Below are 18,401 nucleotides of genomic sequence, written 5' to 3'. Positions count from 1 at the left end.
CTAGAAGAGAAGATACATTAAAGCATCAAAGTGTATGTAGAATTTTACAAATGACACTATGAAGGTGAAATTATACTCATATGGGGTATTGCTAGTCCAGGGAAAGGACTAGCAGTTAGAAAGTTAGCAGTTAGAAATTAACTTCTCTATGTGGTCCAATGAGAAAGACTACTTCCACTATAACCTTTTCCCTAGGCTGGCCCAGGGTGTCATGTATTTGAAGCAACGCTCCTCAGCTCCAGTGCCTCTGCACAAACAGTTCAGAATGACAGGGACCTTTATCCCTCCTACACAAAAGAAAGGCTGTATTGGGTCAAAGCAGGTGTTCATCTACACAAATGTCTTGTCTCTAATAACGCTATCAATGGAAAGAGTACAGGCAAGTGCACTGTGCTACCTCCCCAAGGAAATCCTTCCAGCCTCCAGCAAAATCTGGTTTATGGGTTTCCTGAGTTAGATGATGCACCTTTTTTAGCTCTTGGAGTTATTTTTCTCGGTTTGTCCTTAATTAGTCCAGAACACATCTAAACTTCTGATATAGGCGGCATCCTGCCTTGATGGGTTCTGGTTTAACTATGCACTGTTCATTTTAGTGTACAGTAGCCACAGTAGCTTATTTTAATGACTTGTAGGAGTGGCATTATGAGAAACAATGAACAACTACTACTCCATATATACCGGCTGCTTACATCAGCTCCTGCTGTTCAAAGAGCCCTACAGATATGGGAAGAACAACTTGTCACTGTGATAAAACTATCTTTACCTTGAGGATCTTGGTTGACGGATCTATATATGGAGTCAATGGGGAGAGCATCCTGAACAGCTTGCAATGAACTAACTGAATACATCTATGAGCACTGATACATATAAAAATCAAGATAAGACTGTGCAGGTCATCCTCTCTGAGTAAACACTGTGTGGGAAGAAAAGAAAGATCTGTTGTTCAAAATGATGCTCCAAGAACTGAGACCTTGTTTTGAGCAGTTCTAGCTTTAAGCCTACAGCTGGTCAAAAGCATTTACCTAAAACGAAGGCAGAAATATTTCATCAAATCATTAACAATGAAATGGCGTTCCATGATGATGTTAAATTCTGCTTTGTTCTTGAATATGCCTTACTTCAGGGGATATGAAATGCTAGCTGATGTGATACCCATCTACAAAAAGGGTCAGAAGGAGGATGTGGGGAACTATAGGCCTGTCAGCCTGACCTCGGTACTGGGGAAGGTTATGGAGCGGTTCATCTTTAGCACGCTCACCAAGCATGTGCAAGACAACCAGGGGATCAGGCCCAGCCAGCATGGCTTCATGAAAGGCAGGTCCTGCCTGACCAGCCTCATCTCCTTCTATGACAGGGTGACCCACGGAGTGGATGAGGGGAAGGCTGTGGATGATGTCTACCTGGAATTTAGCAAAACCTTTGACACTGTCTGCCACAGCATCCTCCTAGAGAAGCTGGCAGCTCATGGCTTGGACATTTGTACTCTTTGCTGGGTAAAAAACTGGCTGGATGGCCGAGCCCAGGGAGTTGTGGTGAATGGAGCTAAATCCAGTTGGCAGCTGGTCACGAGCGGGGTTCCCCAGGGCTCAGTGTTGGGTCCAGTCTTAATATCTTTATCAATGATCTGGATGAGGGGATCAAGTGCACCCTCTCTAAGTCTGCAAATGACACAAAGTTCGGTAGGAGTGTCGATCTGCTCAAGGGTAGGAAGGCTCTGCAGAGAGACCTGGACAGGCTGGATCGATGGGTCAAGGTCAACTGTATGAGGCTTAACAAGGCCAAGTGCCAGGTCCTGCCCTTTGGTCACAACAATCCCATGCAACACTACAGGCTTGGGGAAGAGTGGCTGGAGAGCTGCCCAGAGGAGGACATGGGGGTGCTGGTTGACAGCCGCCTGAACAGGAGCCAGCAGTGTGCCCAGGTGGCCAAGAAGGCCAACAGCATCCTGGCTTGTATCAGGAATAGCGTGGCCAGCAGGAGCAGGGAGGGGATCGTGCCCCTGTACTCAGCACTGGTGAGGCCACACCTTGAATACTGTGTTCAGTTTTGGGCCCCTCACTACAAGAAGGACATTGAGTTGCTGGAGCGTGTCCAGAGAAGGGCAACGAAGCTGGTGAAGTGTCTGGAGAGCAGGTCTTATGAGGAGCGGCTGAGGGAGCTGGGGTTGTTTAGCCTGGAGAAGAGAAGGCTGAGGGGAGACCTTATCGCTCTCTACAACTACCTGAAAGGAGGTTGTAGTAAGATGGGTGTTGGGCTCTTCTCCCAAGTTACTAGCAATAGGACAGGAGGAAACGGCTTCAAGCTGCATCAGGTGAGGTTTTAATGGGATATTAGGAAAAATTTCTTTACTGAAAGATTGGTCACGCATTGCAACAGGCTGCCCAGAGAGGCAGTGGAGTCGCCATCCCTGGAGGTGTTCAAAAAATGTGTAGAGATGGCACTTCAGGGCATGGTTTAGGAAACATGGTATTGTTAGGTTGGTGGTTCGACTTGATGATCCTAGATGTATTTTCCAACCTTGATGATTCTATGGTTCTATGATTCTATATAAAAAGTTTCTATAATTCCTTACCACTTGAAACCTTTGAAGATTGCAAGGATGACTTTTGGGAAGAAAATCACTAGTTTTCAAGGAGTAATGCTCTAACTCAGACCAAAGCTTGGACGGTCATTACAGTGTCTTGCTTCTGTATTGTGCAAAATAGTTGTGGGCAAGGAAGCTACTAAGTGTTTAGTACCTCCATAATGTCAAACCAAGGCAAGCAAGGTTAAGGATTTGTAAGTGCACATATGTCTTGCATTACGCATTTCTGTGCTCTGCCCCAGAGGAAGACAGACAGCAGATGAGTTGAAATAAATTGTACAAACTGAAAAATACCATTATGATTTATATTCTTAACTATGCTGTGAACACATTCTTCACCACCAAGGCTGTCTGAAGGATAGCCCAATTAATAAAGCTGTGGATTACAGCATAGAGGTAGCTAATAAAACAGGTTGCTGCACTTGGGGAATATCAGATTGTTATAACAAATACACTGTGTCTGTTCTTCTACAATCACATAGGAATAAAGGGCTAATACCTCTCATCTGAGCAGTAAAAATGTCACATGGCCTTTTTCATGTAATAAAAGACTCAATTGAAATGCCTATAGCAAATTAATGTCCAAAAAGCTATCTACCCTTGCCATCAGAAAAATTTAAATGTAAGACTTCCAGAGTCATAGGTACTCGAGTACTAAAATTAAAGAAGAGGAGCATGAAAGACAAGCAAGTGCACATAATATTATCAAACTGTTTTTGAGAGACCATGGTGACAGTGCTTCTGCTGTCAGGAAAGACAGAAGGATACAGGGTCTGAATTAATCCAGACTCTGCGATAACAGGGTCAGCTGAGTAGGACACAGGTTCAAGTAAGGACACAACTTCATAGGAATGACTTGACAAAAATAAGCAACTTACTCAAATGCATCTTCCTTCAGCCCATCTGAACTGTATATTGATACAGTCATGGCTGGCAAAGAGTTTGAAAAAACACTGCAGCCTTTGAACTGTGTCTTCACTAGACTACCATGTCTTGCAAAGAAAGCCTGAGTTCTGTGTGTTTTGAAGCCAAGAGAATGAACTCACTGTAAGCCTGACCCTTTTCCAGCACCCTGCTTTATTACTAGCTCTGTGTTGCATTTGGTTTTGGTTTTTCATATTAAAGCTGCACAGTCAGGCTGAAACAAGATTTATTCTTTGTCAGAAAGGAATCTGAATGTGAAATGCCTTAGGATCACATTCCTGCTTCTTGCTTTGTTTCAGGTTGTGTGCTTCTAGAAAAATAAATAAAAGATACATGAAATACTGTGGCAAATCTTTTTTATCTTTTACTCTACGCAGTCTGCAGCAGCCTTCAACTAACTTTTCAACCACAGGCAACACAGGTCTTTCAATGTTGCCTGGTGTGACCCAAAATGATGCTGCCGCAGACAGCCAGCGGACAGCATGCCAGCAAGGATTTCAAAGTCAGCACTGCACTAGCTGGGCTTGAAAATTAATATCTGATAGCAAGGACAAAGTCCTAACTTGACTGAGCTCTGAAGTAGACGAGGCAAAGATTTCTTTTTATGCAGCTATCCTTAAATTATAGGATTTCCAGGGGAGGGAAAACTATGTAACAAAAAGAGGAAAATCTAGGAAAATCTGCAGCCTTTGAGAGGTGTGAAACCCCGAGCGGGTCACTACTCTTGTCTTCTGATTACTGGCAGCTTCTGTGAAATATGGTTGTGCTCTCACTTTCGTGTTAAAACAGACAGGCACCTTCACAGCAAAAGCGGTAAGTTCAGAGGAGAGGCTAACACGGAATGACTATGAAGGCCCAATTGTTGACAATTAATTGAGACAACCCATCCTGGGTCAAAGTTCAAGTAAGGCCAGAGGAAGGTTACTCAGCTGCTGCTGACTGGACCTGGAAATGCCATGTTTGCTTGGAACATGGCTGAGCAGCACCTCGGTTTTAGACAACCCTGTTCAAACACACATTTCACACATCTATTTGTGTAATTCAATTGCACTATTGCTAATAACCCGTTAAAACCCCATTTGCTCCATTTGTATCTCGCTGTATTTTCTTAGAACAGATGTCGCTCACCCCAGTAACTCCACCCATCCAAGACCTTCTATGCAGTCAACTCCTCGGTGCCTCTAACCTACCAGACAGAGGCACAAAGCCGTATCTGCCTCTCAGCATCCTGCCAGTTACTGATCGCAGAGGATTTGCGCATTTAGCTAACCAGGAGGAATGTGCATCTCCAAGCTGTGTGATGTGACATACCTGTAGGTAGACACACTGACTAGCTTTTGAACTTGGGCTTTATTTCACGTTCCATCCTCTGCATACAACTGTAAAATCTTCTACTGCATCTTAGAATCAGCCTAACAGATGGCTCCAGCTTTTACCTCCTGTTGACCAGCTGGCACCCTACGCTCCCCAGCAGCACCTCCCAGGAACGGGTCACTTTGAACAGACTCTTACCATTGCCCTCGAAAAGAAAATGTGATTGGGTGGTCGGGTGTTTGGGCATCAACCACCAAGTGTTCTGGGAGTCCAATCCTATGGGAAGTCTTGAAATCCTGGAGCTAGTGAATTGCCTGGGAAGCCTGCTATAGATTTTAAGAGCATTAGGATTTTGTCCCTGGCATTCACTAACACAAACCTATTCCATTCCTTACACAATCCATGCACTTTTTAATGTTATAATTGCAAACTGAATTTTTATAAAGCAGCATGGGAGAAAATTAAGGCATTATTCTCAAAGCAGATCTTGAAAGCACCTAAAACAAGCATGTCTGGCATTCCAGTCTGAAAGACAAGATTAAAAGGTATTTAAACCATTTATGTTGGAAACAAGTAAGCATATGAAGCATCCCAGGGGCTGGGAATCTATACAATTTGGTCTTTGTGAATTTCTAAGTAAAAATCCCTTACTGCAACAAAGATTTGGAGGAAAGCCTAGCCCATTCTTATCTACCTAATACAAAAAACTTCCCTGTGCCTCTTGTGACTATCACAGAGATTTTACTACACAGTTAACAGGAGAAGCAAAATCATTCATTTGAAGAGTGATGCTTATTCTTCAGAGATGCATTTAGTATTTTTGAATGCCCAGAGAGCTGGTTATGAATTTGATTTCTTTGTAGCAAAAAGTGTGATATAAAGTGATGTTGACAGCCAGGATTTATCTGATTCTGGAAAAAACTTCTGCTACGGCTTTCAGTACAGCACTGTAAAGGTCCTACAACCTAAACACAGAAGGCCTCACCCCCCGGTGCCTGCACAGCCCCAAAAGGAGCTACTTTATTTCCCTGCAGACACACAGACCCCTCAGCTTCCACACAAATCTGCCTTTGCACATGGCGGCATTTTGTGGCTGCTGTGGCAATCCGGAGGGATCAGGTAAAAGGCTTGTGGTCTGCACTGAGGCTCCATGCCTGAGGCTCCTTCTGCACGCTTGCAGTGTGAGGCAATGCCATGTCTGCTGGAAAATCTTTTGTTTAATGCTCCTGAATACCACCTGCAGCTCTGGCCATGCCCTCTTGAAAAGAAGATAGCAGGATTAGACTGATACAGACAAAAACCACCCGTGATGACAACGATGAGTCGGTTCCTCATGGGGCAAGACGAAACAGACTGTGGGAAGGAGCTGCCCGTGGGGAACCAGCGCACGACCTCTACAGCCATCAGCCATGGGAAAGGGGAGTGGCAAATGGTTTTGCATCACAGGAGACTGAAGAAGCACCAAATGAAGGCCAACAGCAAGTTTGAAATAAACACAAAGAAGTACTTCTTTGAACAGTATATAATTGCATGATGGAAATAATTGTGCAGGCTAGGAGTACTGCTCAGTAGAAGGACTGACACGAGTCAGGCAGAAAACATCTATTAGGGCTGTGAAGCGTGCAGGTAGTTCAGCTCACAAATTCCTTGAGCCAAGGGTTGCTGGAAGGTAGAGGGGTTTCACAGGGAAAGAGCTACACAGTAGGTTCTCTCTCTGTCCTGTTACCCCTAAATATCCGCTACCACCTAAGCAGGACACCCACCCGAGTGCAACATACTTGCAATTCAAACCTGAATTGGCCTTTATGAATTGCAGAGGGAAACAGAACCAACCACCACAAAGCAGCTAGAAAATACGACACTGCTGAAGTAGACGGCTGTCAGTAAACAAACAAAAACACCCAGAGAAAAGCTCTTCAAACGGTTACTTCATGTGCTGATCATGCAGCAGAGTTTTCTGATAACGCAAGCAGCTTACGAGATCGTTTGATGGCAGAGAACAAGATGACCATTATGAAAGGATTAGGAATGAATTCACACCTACACAGCCCAAAAAGCAATTCAAAGCAGCAGCTATGTATCAACACCACAACATTCAGCCTAGCTTCAGGAAAGAACACAGTGCTGGCACAACAGCTATGTGCAAAAAAATAGTGGCATTCCAACATTATTCTCTCTATAAACCCCCCATCATACGTATTTGACCATGTAGAGCAAGCATATAAAACACACTTTTCTGTTGCTTTACACACACTACCAAAAATTACCATGCAAACTAAAAACACGACAGTTGTTAATTGTCAGAGTACCAGAAAGCAAACAAAAACCACCCTCTCTCCACTTCCCAGACATCTTTATGGAAGTAGTCCCAGCACATGCAGGAAAACTGCCACCACCCCTCATTCTGTAAAAAAAGACAATGCCAAACCAGAAGTTTCCACCAGGCATCAGAGGAAAAGATGAGGAGTATCTACTGCTTGAAAATTGGTTTTGTGATGTGTGGAATAGGCAATCCACACCCTCTTAACAAAACTACAGACAATGCTGGTGCCTCCTGAGTTTCAAGAGAACACCACAGAATAAAGACTTACGAAAATGAACACAAACCTTGTGATTATTCCCGGGAGCATGACAGCACTGCTACAGGTAAACCCTTGGAGGAGCATTTACAGAAGACATATAGATTGGTTGCTGCCAGGTTACATCCATGAACTCCAAGCGGGAGAATCCAGAATCCACTTGTGGTTCAAGTGTGACAAGGCATTCTCACTGCCTGGGAGAGAAGCGTTAGTGAGTCCACGGGCAAAGGAGTCAAAGCACTCTACACACCTCAGATGGGCCTGGAGATGTACATTCGCAGGAGGGTGAGGCATGGCAGAAGTGGGGAGGGAGGTGATGATGATGATGGAGATGAAGATGGCAGCAGTCACGCTAAAAACATGATGTGACTCAGATAGTCACAGCATCTAAAGTTCATTCTTTTTTTCCTGCCTAAGCTTTTGTAAGGATTAAGGGCTCAAGATCATATGGCTTCGCCATGGCTGTATAAATTTTACAGCTGCTTTACATGGTAGAAGTAATATGCTCTGCAGCTAGGGTGTGTGTTTTGTCAGGGATGAGAATTTCTTGATCTTTTCTTTCAGGATTTTGAGACGGGGTTCCAATGCTGTACTATTTGCTGACAGTTATCTTAATTCTGGATGTGTTTTAGAAGTGATGTGTAAAGTAAATTACTATTTTGAGTCTTGCTATTTTGTTAATAGCTGCTATACTGTTATTTAAATAACTCCCACTAGTTCCTTTTTCACAAAAGCTCTTCCAATGCTTTATGCAAATCTCCTTTAGTACAATTTGCATGGGTCTTGAAATTTCCAGCTCTGTCATATTCAGCACAGAAAAATTTTGCATAATGGTTTTAAAGTGACGGTAATTTCTATTTCATTCTTATTTGTCTCTTTAATGCCATAACATTATATATAATGCAACTTTATTTATAAGGATGGATTCAAACTGTCCAAAATATTTTAAGGTTGTATCACTAAGGAAAGTCTTTACTTCACCTGATTAGACGGAACTATTTCTGAAATATCCTTATTATCAACTATGCAACCAGCACCCAGATCCTATTCCCCTGAAAATTACCGTGAGATTTTCACACATCTTATATTATGCAGGACCACATCCTATATTACCATCTTCTCTCTCGCAAACATTGAATCCAGAGTTTTCAAAGGCAGACGTAGCCGGTGGTCTGGGAACTGCATCGCATACCCTGAGACATATGGAATACCTCCCGTGCAGTGAAACCATATAAACTCGGAGCATTTTTCCATCTAATTAACTTTTCATAATATGAATTATTTTCTGTGCTAACTGCAAGTAATTTAAGCATCAACAAAGCTGTTTTATCCATAGCCTTTAATTTAGGCAATTGCATTTGCATTTCTGATTCCAACCCTAGGCTTGACTGTTTTCCGAGCTGTTTACAAGTCAGCTGCAATATCCCTGGGCACTTAATGTTCCTGAGATTGCTACAGTATGTGCAATCATAGCATGCATACATTTATGTAGTCAAATTTGGAAGCAAAAGGGCCTTTTAACTTCTCAAAGAGATGTCAGAGGAGGTTGGAAGTTACAACGCTCTTACAGTACCAGGTATGTGTGTTCTAGTCCTACCATCTCAACAGATAAGCATCAGCACAGCAGGCAACCAGTGCTCAGCTTTGAAGACATGCTGTGGAAGTGCTTGTCCTAAGATATGGAAATGCAAATCTGCACATTCTTCTGCCTTGCCCAGTAGGTCAAACGTACACAGTGAAACAAAGACTTTTTTCAAAATATAAAACCAATTTCTACATCATTATTATCCTTATTCCACAAGACACACATGGGTAAGACATTCTGATCTCATCATTGAAAGTTCAGTGAGTTGTAAAGGTATTTTGTAGAAGGGAAGAGAGAATAAATAAACAGTGAGTGAGAACCAGCCGGGAGCATCTCTTTGTGCAACAGCCCATCAGCTGGAGTGCCTCCAGGCAAGTGGGGACTTTCTGGCTTGGCCTTCCTCCTGCAGCTGGGCAGCCTGCCCAGTCACACCATGGCATGCCACTGTCACGCTATGCAGTGCTGCTTGGCAGCTGTGAATGACAGTCCTGGGACCAGAGCTGCAGCAAGCAAAGGAGCCTCCATCTTTAGTCTGAGCATTAGGACACACTGCAGAGAATACAAAGACCACGCTCCATGACCTGACACCAGGCCATGGGGCTGGGGAGGAGGGTCAATTCAGGGCAACAGAAGACACAAATCTCACAGGTGATCATCCAGACTCTCCTCGTTCTCCTTCCCAAATGGACCCTCCCCTCCTAGAGCCTCAAGACTCATCCTCACACTGCGGTTCGAAGTGCCCTTTTGGCAAAGCTATCTGCTTCCCGCCAGGCACGGAGGCTGTGGGGCTGCACTGTGAAAGCCATTACTGCTGTTTTGCTTTTCTAGGAACCAGCACATGTTAGGACTGAAAAAAACATCTATACCTGGAAGTCCTTGGAAGCACCCACCAGCCTTCATTGAATACAGGTCAATGACAAGACTGGACAAAGGCTAGCAACTTAAACTGTAAGCCGAACAGGCAACTAAGTTACCCAATTTGTATAAATACTGTGTCTTCATACTTTTGCAATACAGGTTAGCCTTGAAACGAAGATTACATAGATCTGCAATGTGTGCAGATCTATATATATATATATATATATATATATATATATTCTTCTATAAGTCCTCGCAGGACAAAAAGCAATTTTATGAAAATGAAGCAATTAGCACTGACTCATAAAGGGCAGACTCTTGTTACAGGGAAGAGAGAGACACAAGCTGTTCCTTGAGGAGACTAAAACATCTAGCATTTCTCCTTGGTAGGAACATAAATTGGTTCTCAGAGTGCTCTGCAGGATATAATAATATCTGATAAATCTCTGTGGAAGCACCTAACTTGTCAAAGGCAAGGTAGAAACTAGGCAAAATGAGAAATCTTTCATCATCGTAGCCAAAGGAGAATTGAGTTTTTGCCTTTCAACTCATGCATAACTCAAGTATTTTGAATAGTAAGTATAAATTTAGCATTTCAATGAAATGTGCAGAAAATGTATAGATTGTATAAAATGAGCTTTATATTGGTTGGCTTTTTTTACTATGATTTGATATATACGCCACACCCTCCACTGAAAACATGTTCATCCAAGCTACTATTTCTTGAGGGAGTTTCACTGGGCACTAGCCATGCAAGTTTGAAAAGTGCTTGTCTTTTTCTTTTTGTATTTCTGATTCATAAACCAGGTTAGCCAAGCTTACACCAGATGGGAGAGAAACACCTTCAAAGATCCAGAAATATTTTGTACTTAAACAAGTCAAAATTATCTTCCTACCCTTCTGGCAGGAGACCCTCCTGCTCTTAAGTGTACAGCTCCGACTAACCCCAACCAGCACTCTCTTTTCACACAGGGTCAGTAACATGGCAAAGCAGTTACCAGCATTTCCTCCGGAGCTCCCGAACAGCCCAGAGGGCTGACTGGGGATGCCAGCCCATACTCTATTCACTCGGATGCTGCAGCCACACAGCAGAGAGAGATCCAGAGCCTTGCTAAGGTCCCATCAGACGCAATTAGAAAATGGGAACCCTGTTAATTGCACCTACTGAGAAAACGCTATCGCGAGCATACATGTTTTCATGTCTTGTCATCCCCAAGAGTAAGCAATGCCACTTGATAAGCTGATTAATAACAGGTTGTACTAAGAGAATCCATATATAAAGAGAAACATACATCTGAACAGACAGGTTGTGAAATAGTGCCCGCTTATTTAAAAGCAAACGGAAAACCCACACAACTATTTTGTTTCTCAGTTCTGTGGTAGTAGGAGGAATATTTTTAACAACTTTTTACTTTGTGCCCACAAGAGTGTAAAGGTTGTAAAGACATTTCTTTACGCCTTCACCCTCCAAGCAGAGCCCACAGCACAAATGATACACCGCCTTGGTCGCAGAAGGGACTCCCCTGCATGGGGGGAAGCTCTGTTGGACAGAGATGCAGGAGCTGCAGGAGCGACAACCGGAGCAGGAGTGTCCCCAAGAGAGAATGAAGTGGCTCAGGCAAGCACAGAAGTTATGTTCCACCTGAACCCAAGCAAACGTATTCTGGGGACAACAACCTATGGTAAAAAAAGGAAAAAGAAAACCCTTCAAGAACACAAACATTTTTTGTAACTATGAGAATGTTTGAGATTTCAACAGCAATTTCCACATCCCCTAACTGTGAGGACAGAAAATAAATGTGACATGATCGCAGTGAAAATTCCCACTTGGTAAATTCTAGGTCTAGGTCTGAAGAGCTGTAAGCATGAGGCAGTGCTGTGGTATCTTTCCTATACTAAGCATGTGTTTTTTATTGGGATATTGGCTTGCAATGGGCAACGTCTACAAGCTTCATCAGGGCCGTGAAGGCTCTCTTCATTCCCATCAGTGCAGTTTTCTCCTCATCTTAGCTTTCGTTATAAACTAAGAATTATGACAGCCAATTTCTCCTTTCAAGTTTCCTTACAAATGAGATTTTATCTTGCCTCTTAAGATAACTTAGTCCTGGGTCCTTTCAGGTTCACCCCTTATAATCCTGTTTTCTGCTTCCATTATCAAGCCACTGTGCTTTGATGACCCAATGATCAAAGCATATCACTGGCTGCTGGAAGCCACCAGAGATTTCGCCAGCAAATTTCCACTATTTAAAAATATCTATCTTCAATAAAAGTGTCACCATTCATTTTGATTTCTCCCATTTACTGAATGTAAGGCACTTCCAGACAACAGAAAATGTTGCCACCACCAGATCTCCCGCTGGACAAGGCAGAAAATGCCTTGAATGGTGTGCCTGGACTGCGGGCTGCTGGGGGTGGCACAGGCATCCACGTGCCCTGAGCTTCACGCAGACAGGGTGAGGAAGCCACTTACGACTGTGACAGACAAAATAAATATGTAGTCCAGTACTTATAGTTCAGATTTACATAAAGATGTAGAACTCTAATAAAGTGTATGTTTAAAAAGTTTTACATATTTTAAAATATTTAAATAACAAAATATATTTTTCAGTCTTTCCTATCACAAAAATATATACCCTGTTTCTACATCACATTGAATAACTTTAACAGAAGGAAAAGAAATTGCCTAAGAAAGGAAGGGACTCTCATATTTTATATCCATAGTAATGATATCAATAAATAATGAATTTTTTTTTTTAAATACAGCAAAGTCCATTTTGTTAGGTACAGACTGAAGGTTTCATTTTTAAGTTGGGTGTTTAATAAACCCACCTTGACATCAAGTACTGCAGTTATCAAGTTTGTCAATATTTCCTCAGAAGCTGAACTTTTTTCTGACAGGTGTTGCCAGTCAATTAAATTAAAACAGAGAGCAGCCTGATGAACCGTGTTACTGCACAGTCTTTAATAAATGAGCTGTGTATTTCTGAGTCTCTCACAGCTTCCCAACAGTGGCCCTGATTCAGCTGCATCCTTAGGTCCCTGCCTGAGGCTAAGAACAGCAGCAGGATGGCTCATCTGTCTCCATCCTAGGAAGGAGGTGACCACTAACGCTCAGCACAGCTTATCAACAGATGACTGTCCAACTTTTTTTTTCTTCATATGTGCAATGTAAATTTCTAGCTGTCGATTTGAACACTAATAATAAAAAGAAAGATCAGATTTGCAGGTGTTAAGGTACCTGGACTCTTTTCAGCTTCTTGGTACAGCAGAACCGTATTTTCTGAACCGTTTGTGGAGGCGGGTCACAACTCCACGCCAAGGACCAGTCATCTCAGTAGACACATGTACATGCTGAGATTCAGGAGAAGACATCTAGCATCCTTCCATAGAGTTATCTACCAAGCTGCTATACCATAAAAACACTTAAAGAGCAAAACTCTTTATTTACGTTGCAGAGCATCTAGAAGCCTTGTGAGAAATTGCATTAATAAACACAAAGTAGTGGAGTGCCGAGGATGGTACAAGCCTGTTCAGATCCTCACCTTAAGGATCAGCTCCTGTTAAGCAAAACATTCCTGCATAATACCAAAGCAAAGTGATCCCACTCAGCTTCTTCCTCACTTTCTTTCAGGATGCATCTTGCATCTCTGCTCCTGTGCTGGAACGAACCCTCTTGGGCCAGCAGTGTTTGAGCCATTCTAAGTAATGACACTCTGTCATGGGCATGAGGAGGATCATTGGGACCACAACTCCTGGCTTTGCACATTGCAGTAAGGACAGGTGTTTTATTCCTTTCCTCTCAGATATTTACGGATAGGCTGCCTGACCTCTTTAGGGACAGTTACCAGTACAACCCTGATGGATCAAGCAGGGAGGAATGCACTGCCAGCAAGACATTAGGTGAAGATGCCAAGAAGAAAAGTAACGCTGCAACAGTATGAGAGAGATCATTACGTTTCATCTGCAGATTGGGTATCTTCTTAACCTTTCAGCTGCAGACAGAGGGGGAGACACTGGGGGACAGAAAGGAAAAACGGGAAGGCAGGGGAAGGCTAGCAGCACTCCTGGGCAGCCACCAGCTTTTCTGTGGTGGCAGTAATGCCTGTCAGCCTCAGCTGCTTGGGCTGCAGCTCGTGCCCAGATACACTATGAAGAGCCTCACCACTGCTTAGTTCTTGTTTTCCTTCTGCAGGTGGGACTTACAGGCAGCACATGATGATGTTGGGATTCAAGAAGAATTGTCTGTCTTCTTTTCTTCTTCTTTCAAGAACCTAAAACCATAATACAGTTTCATGCTGAAGTAAAGACATGTCCTCACCAGTGGAAAAGGATGACCTTTCCCTTGACTCACCATTTAGATTTATGCCTGTGACAAGCAACAATCTTCTCCTATTTTTTTTTCCCCACTCACAATGACACAAAATAGACTTGGAGAAATGTAGAAACAAGAAATTGTAGAACACAGCTGCCCTGCAGGTTTTTTATTATTATTTTTAAATCAATAAGCCCAGAGAGCAGAATTGCTATAAGTACGGCAGCTACACCTCTACCAGACACTAGCAATCTATAGGCATCATAGTAAATTACATTATTTAAGGAAGAATCCAATCAAAAAACTCTATACTGTGGATTTCCAAAGCACAGTGAGGCTTTCTTCCCCCTTAGTGCAGAATAAAGAGCACCTCAAGGCTGGTCTGGCATTGCCAGGTTAAGATCCCCATGATCAGACTTAAGCCTTGACAGGTGCCTGAACAGAGAAGGTACAGGAGACGAGAAACTAGTGTCTGACAACATGAAAAAGAGAAGACAAGGAGAGATTTAAACACAGCTGGAAGTGATCAAACCAGAGCCCAGAACACAAATGAGGCAAGTGAGTTTGGAAACATTTATGCATATAGCTTCCTAACTAGAGCTCAGCTCCAAGGCAGAACTGTTGAACAACCACCTGATCTGAATTTGTAAGAAAACAGCCTACGAACTAAAACATGGCATCTGACTTTAGATGCATGCAATAAAACTGTCAACATTTTAGAAGTCCTACCAAATAAATCAGAGGCTTTTCGTCTAAATGCAAAATAAGAATCAGTAAATCACATTTTCTTTTCGGGAAGTACTGGCAGAATTTCAAAACATATTTAACTAATCTCACAATGTGTGGTTCTTTCCTTGGCTAATATTCCATGAAAAGCGACTACTAGGAAATCAAAATATTATGGCTAAGCCTTATTAATTGTTCTTATGAATGGAAAGATAAAACCTCTCACTCACATGTGAAAAATGTGAGGAAGAGGAAGAATTTAGGAACACAAATCAACAGACAAAATGAGGAGACTGTATCCTACTCTTTCCATGCTCTTCAATACCCCTCTGCATTTATGTGTACTCAGTTCAGATCCTAGTAAAGTTGGGGCTAACTTAGAATCACAGAATCACAGGAAGTCCTGAGATGGAAGGGATCCGCACTGAGTCCAACTCCTGTCCCTGCATAGGACAACACCAAAATTCACACCGTGTCTCTGACAGGGTTGTCCTAGTGCTTCTTGAATATTGTCAGGGAGCCATGACTGCCTCCCTGGGGAGCCTGTTCCAGTGTTCCACCACCCTCTGGGTGAAGAACCTTTTCCCAATATCCAACCTAACCCTCCCTGGCACATCTTCCTGCCATTCCCTCAGGTCCTGTCATTGGTCACCAGAGACAAGAGGTCAGCGCCTGCCCCTCCTCCTCCCCTTGGGAGGGAGCTGCAGACTGCGATGAGGGCTGCCCTCAGCCTCCCCTTCCCCAGGCTGAACAAACCAATTGACTTCAGCCGCTCCTTGTATGGCTTCCCCTCTAAACCCTTCACCAACTTCATGACCCTCCTCTGGACACTCTCTAGTACCTTTATAGCTTTAATGTACTGTGGTGCCCAAAACCACACGCAGTGCTCAAGGTGAGGCCGCACCAGCGCAGAGCGGGACAATCCCCTCCCTCGACCAGCTGCGATGCAGTGCTTGATGCACCCCAGGGCACGGTTGTCCCTCCTGGCTGCCAGGGCACACTGTTGGCTCATGTTCAACTTGTCGTCGACCAGAACCCCCAGGTCCCTCTCTGCAGAGCTGCTCTCCAGCCTCTCGTTCCCCAGCCTGTATGTATATCCAGGGTTGCTGTGCCCCAGGTGCAGAATCTGGCACTTGCACTTGTTAAGCTTCATACGGTTGGTGATTGCCCAGCTCTCTCATTTGTCTAGATCCCTCTGCAGGGCCTCTCTGCCCTCAAGAGTGTCAAAAGCTCCTCGCAATTTTGTGTTGTCAGCCACTTAATTAGTATTCCTTCCAGTCCTGCATCCAAGTCATTCATGAAGAGGTTAAAGAGTACTGGCCCCTGTGGAACCCCACTAGTGACTGGCTACCAGCCTGATGTAACCCCATTTACCATGACCCTTTCAGCCCGACCCATCAGCCAACTGCTCACTCATTGCATTACGTGTTTATCCAGCTATGTGCTGGACGTTTTGTCCAGGAGGATGCTGTGAGACAGTATCGAAAGCTGTACAGAAATCCAAAAAGATCACATCAACTGGCTTCCCTTGGTGAACCAGGTGGGTAACTTTGTCATAGAAGGAAATTAAGTTTGTTAGGCAGGACTTTCCCCTTGTGAACCCATGCTGGCTGCAACCAATGACTATGCTGTCTTTCAGGTGTTTTTCAATAACTCCCAGAATAATCTTCTCCATAATTTTGTCAGGCACAGAAGTGAGACTAACTTTTACCATATTAGTAGCCCTCAGAAAACCACCTGTTAAAAACCTTGTAAGTCTTTACAGCAAATTTGAAAGAACAGAAAAGGGAAGAGGCAGTAGAGTTCCTCACTTTCCTGCCCATCCAAACTGGATGCAGGCACTGCTTGGCCCCTGCATTCATCAAGCACAGACAGGAAAGGGCCAGCAGTCACCCCATGCTCCTGCCCATTGCAGTGGTGTGCAAATGGCTCTTCTCTAGCTCTGTGTGCCAGGCAGGGTTCTCTCCTTGAAATCCCGGCAGCATAAATACCTATGCCCAGCTCCTTGAGCATAGCCTTTGAAGGCTCCAGTGTTTCATGCAGTCAAGAATTCCACTTTCAGAATGGTTTAGGCTTAAAAAATAAACTTTCCACCAAAGTCACAACCCAGACGAAGTCAAGCTTTGGATTAGGCAATTCTTATGCTTCCCAAATTTTGGGTAAAATAATACTTTTCTTTAGAGAAATGCATGGATTTGGTAAACGAAATCCAGACTGAACTGACTTAGTTTGTCTGTAAGATTAATGCTGGGTTTGTATATTTATAGAAATATTTTAGAGCAACACAAAAGATTCATTTGGAGATACCTATAATCGGACAGGAATATGAATTAGATGCACCAGCTAGTGTCTGTCTTGGTATTGATCATTACAGTGACCTCCTGCAGATCCAGTCCCACACCTTTTCCAAGAAAATTGGGTGTCCAAATGACATATATTTAGAACATCGTAGTATTCATAATTTATGTGAACAAAATAAAGAGTTCCTTGACCTTCCATTCCATTTATTCTCCAGTATATACTGGAGAAGAAAATTGGCTTGGAAATCAGTAATTCATAAAAGTACACATATTCTGAGAATATAAAGCTTTTAATGTTAATATGGTAGGAATTAGTCATCTGCTCCTATAAAAAATATAGGACTTGTAACATAGAGGTGGAAAAGGGTAGACACAGTATTTTATGTAGGAGAACTGACCTCTTAATCTGTGCTGCAGATACTGCATTTCTTCTGTACAGAGTGCTAAGAAACCAAGAAGTTATATAACTTAGTAAAAAGCTGATAAGGCCAGTGTCATTTTAAATCTCACTGTGTGAAAATCAATTACAAGATGTGAAAAGAAAGAAAAAACTACGCAGGAACCAAAATCTCCATCTCATAATATACCCCTATATATATTTTTTTTTAAGTAAGAATGAGCAATAAAACTTTAAAGGAAAAGAGAGGGTGGGAAGGAAGTAGAAGTACAGGCAAAGCAGAGAAGGAACAGAATGATCACAGATCATTTCAGGATGCTGTTATGATAAAGTAAAAAGACAATTTTGATGACATCATTTTGATTCTGCTTATGCTAAATAGTAAACAGGTAAAATAATAGTGATTTACAGTATGGAGCTAATTGGAATAAGAAAGCAAAACAATCCTTGCATACTTTTGTAGGAAAGCATATGCTTTTTTAACCTGGAAACAGTCCTACTTAGATCACTGCACTTTTCTAAGGGAAAACAGTCTCATCAAAAAAATGTAAAGCTATCTTTGGTAGCAAGTTAGGCCAAGACAACAGATCTGTGTTATTTTCCAGTTGTCTCAGCAAGGAAAAACAAAAGAGACAATGGTACTGGCTCAGGAACCATACCAGAATCTCTACAATCCTCAAAAATAGAGCTTTTTTTTAATCCCTGCATTGACAAATCTCATCTTTTATCCATTCAAGCATAGGCCACTTGGAAAAAAAAATCTGGTAATTCTCATTTGATTCATTTACAAGTGGAGTGAACTTCTAGAGAAGGAAAGCAAAA

At 42.8% G+C, this 18,401-nt stretch overlaps 1 protein-coding gene across 4 annotated transcripts in view; it reads right to left on the bottom strand.

The window, feature by feature from the left end:
- Nucleotides 1-18,401, bottom strand: part of OXR1 (oxidation resistance 1) — a 296,193-nt gene that overhangs the window by 145,485 nt on the left and 132,307 nt on the right. For 3 of the 4 annotated variants that reach the window (XM_075085597.1, XM_075085599.1, XM_075085603.1), the window contains one exon: nt 7,430-7,595. The exons of the other annotated variant lie outside the window; for it this stretch is intronic. In XM_075085597.1, the coding sequence (XP_074941698.1) occupies nt 7,430-7,488 (59 nt within the window). In that variant the 5' untranslated portion in view covers nt 7,489-7,595. The remainder of the gene's footprint in view (nt 1-7,429; nt 7,596-18,401) is intronic. 4 annotated transcript variants of the gene reach the window in all.

The sequence above is a fragment of the Phalacrocorax aristotelis genome, chromosome 2 (assembly GCF_949628215.1).
Source record: "Phalacrocorax aristotelis chromosome 2, bGulAri2.1, whole genome shotgun sequence".
Classification (NCBI taxonomy): Eukaryota; Metazoa; Chordata; class Aves; order Suliformes; family Phalacrocoracidae; genus Phalacrocorax; species Phalacrocorax aristotelis.
Note: the sequence above shows the minus strand (reverse complement) of the source record. Positions and strands in the feature narration are given on the sequence as shown.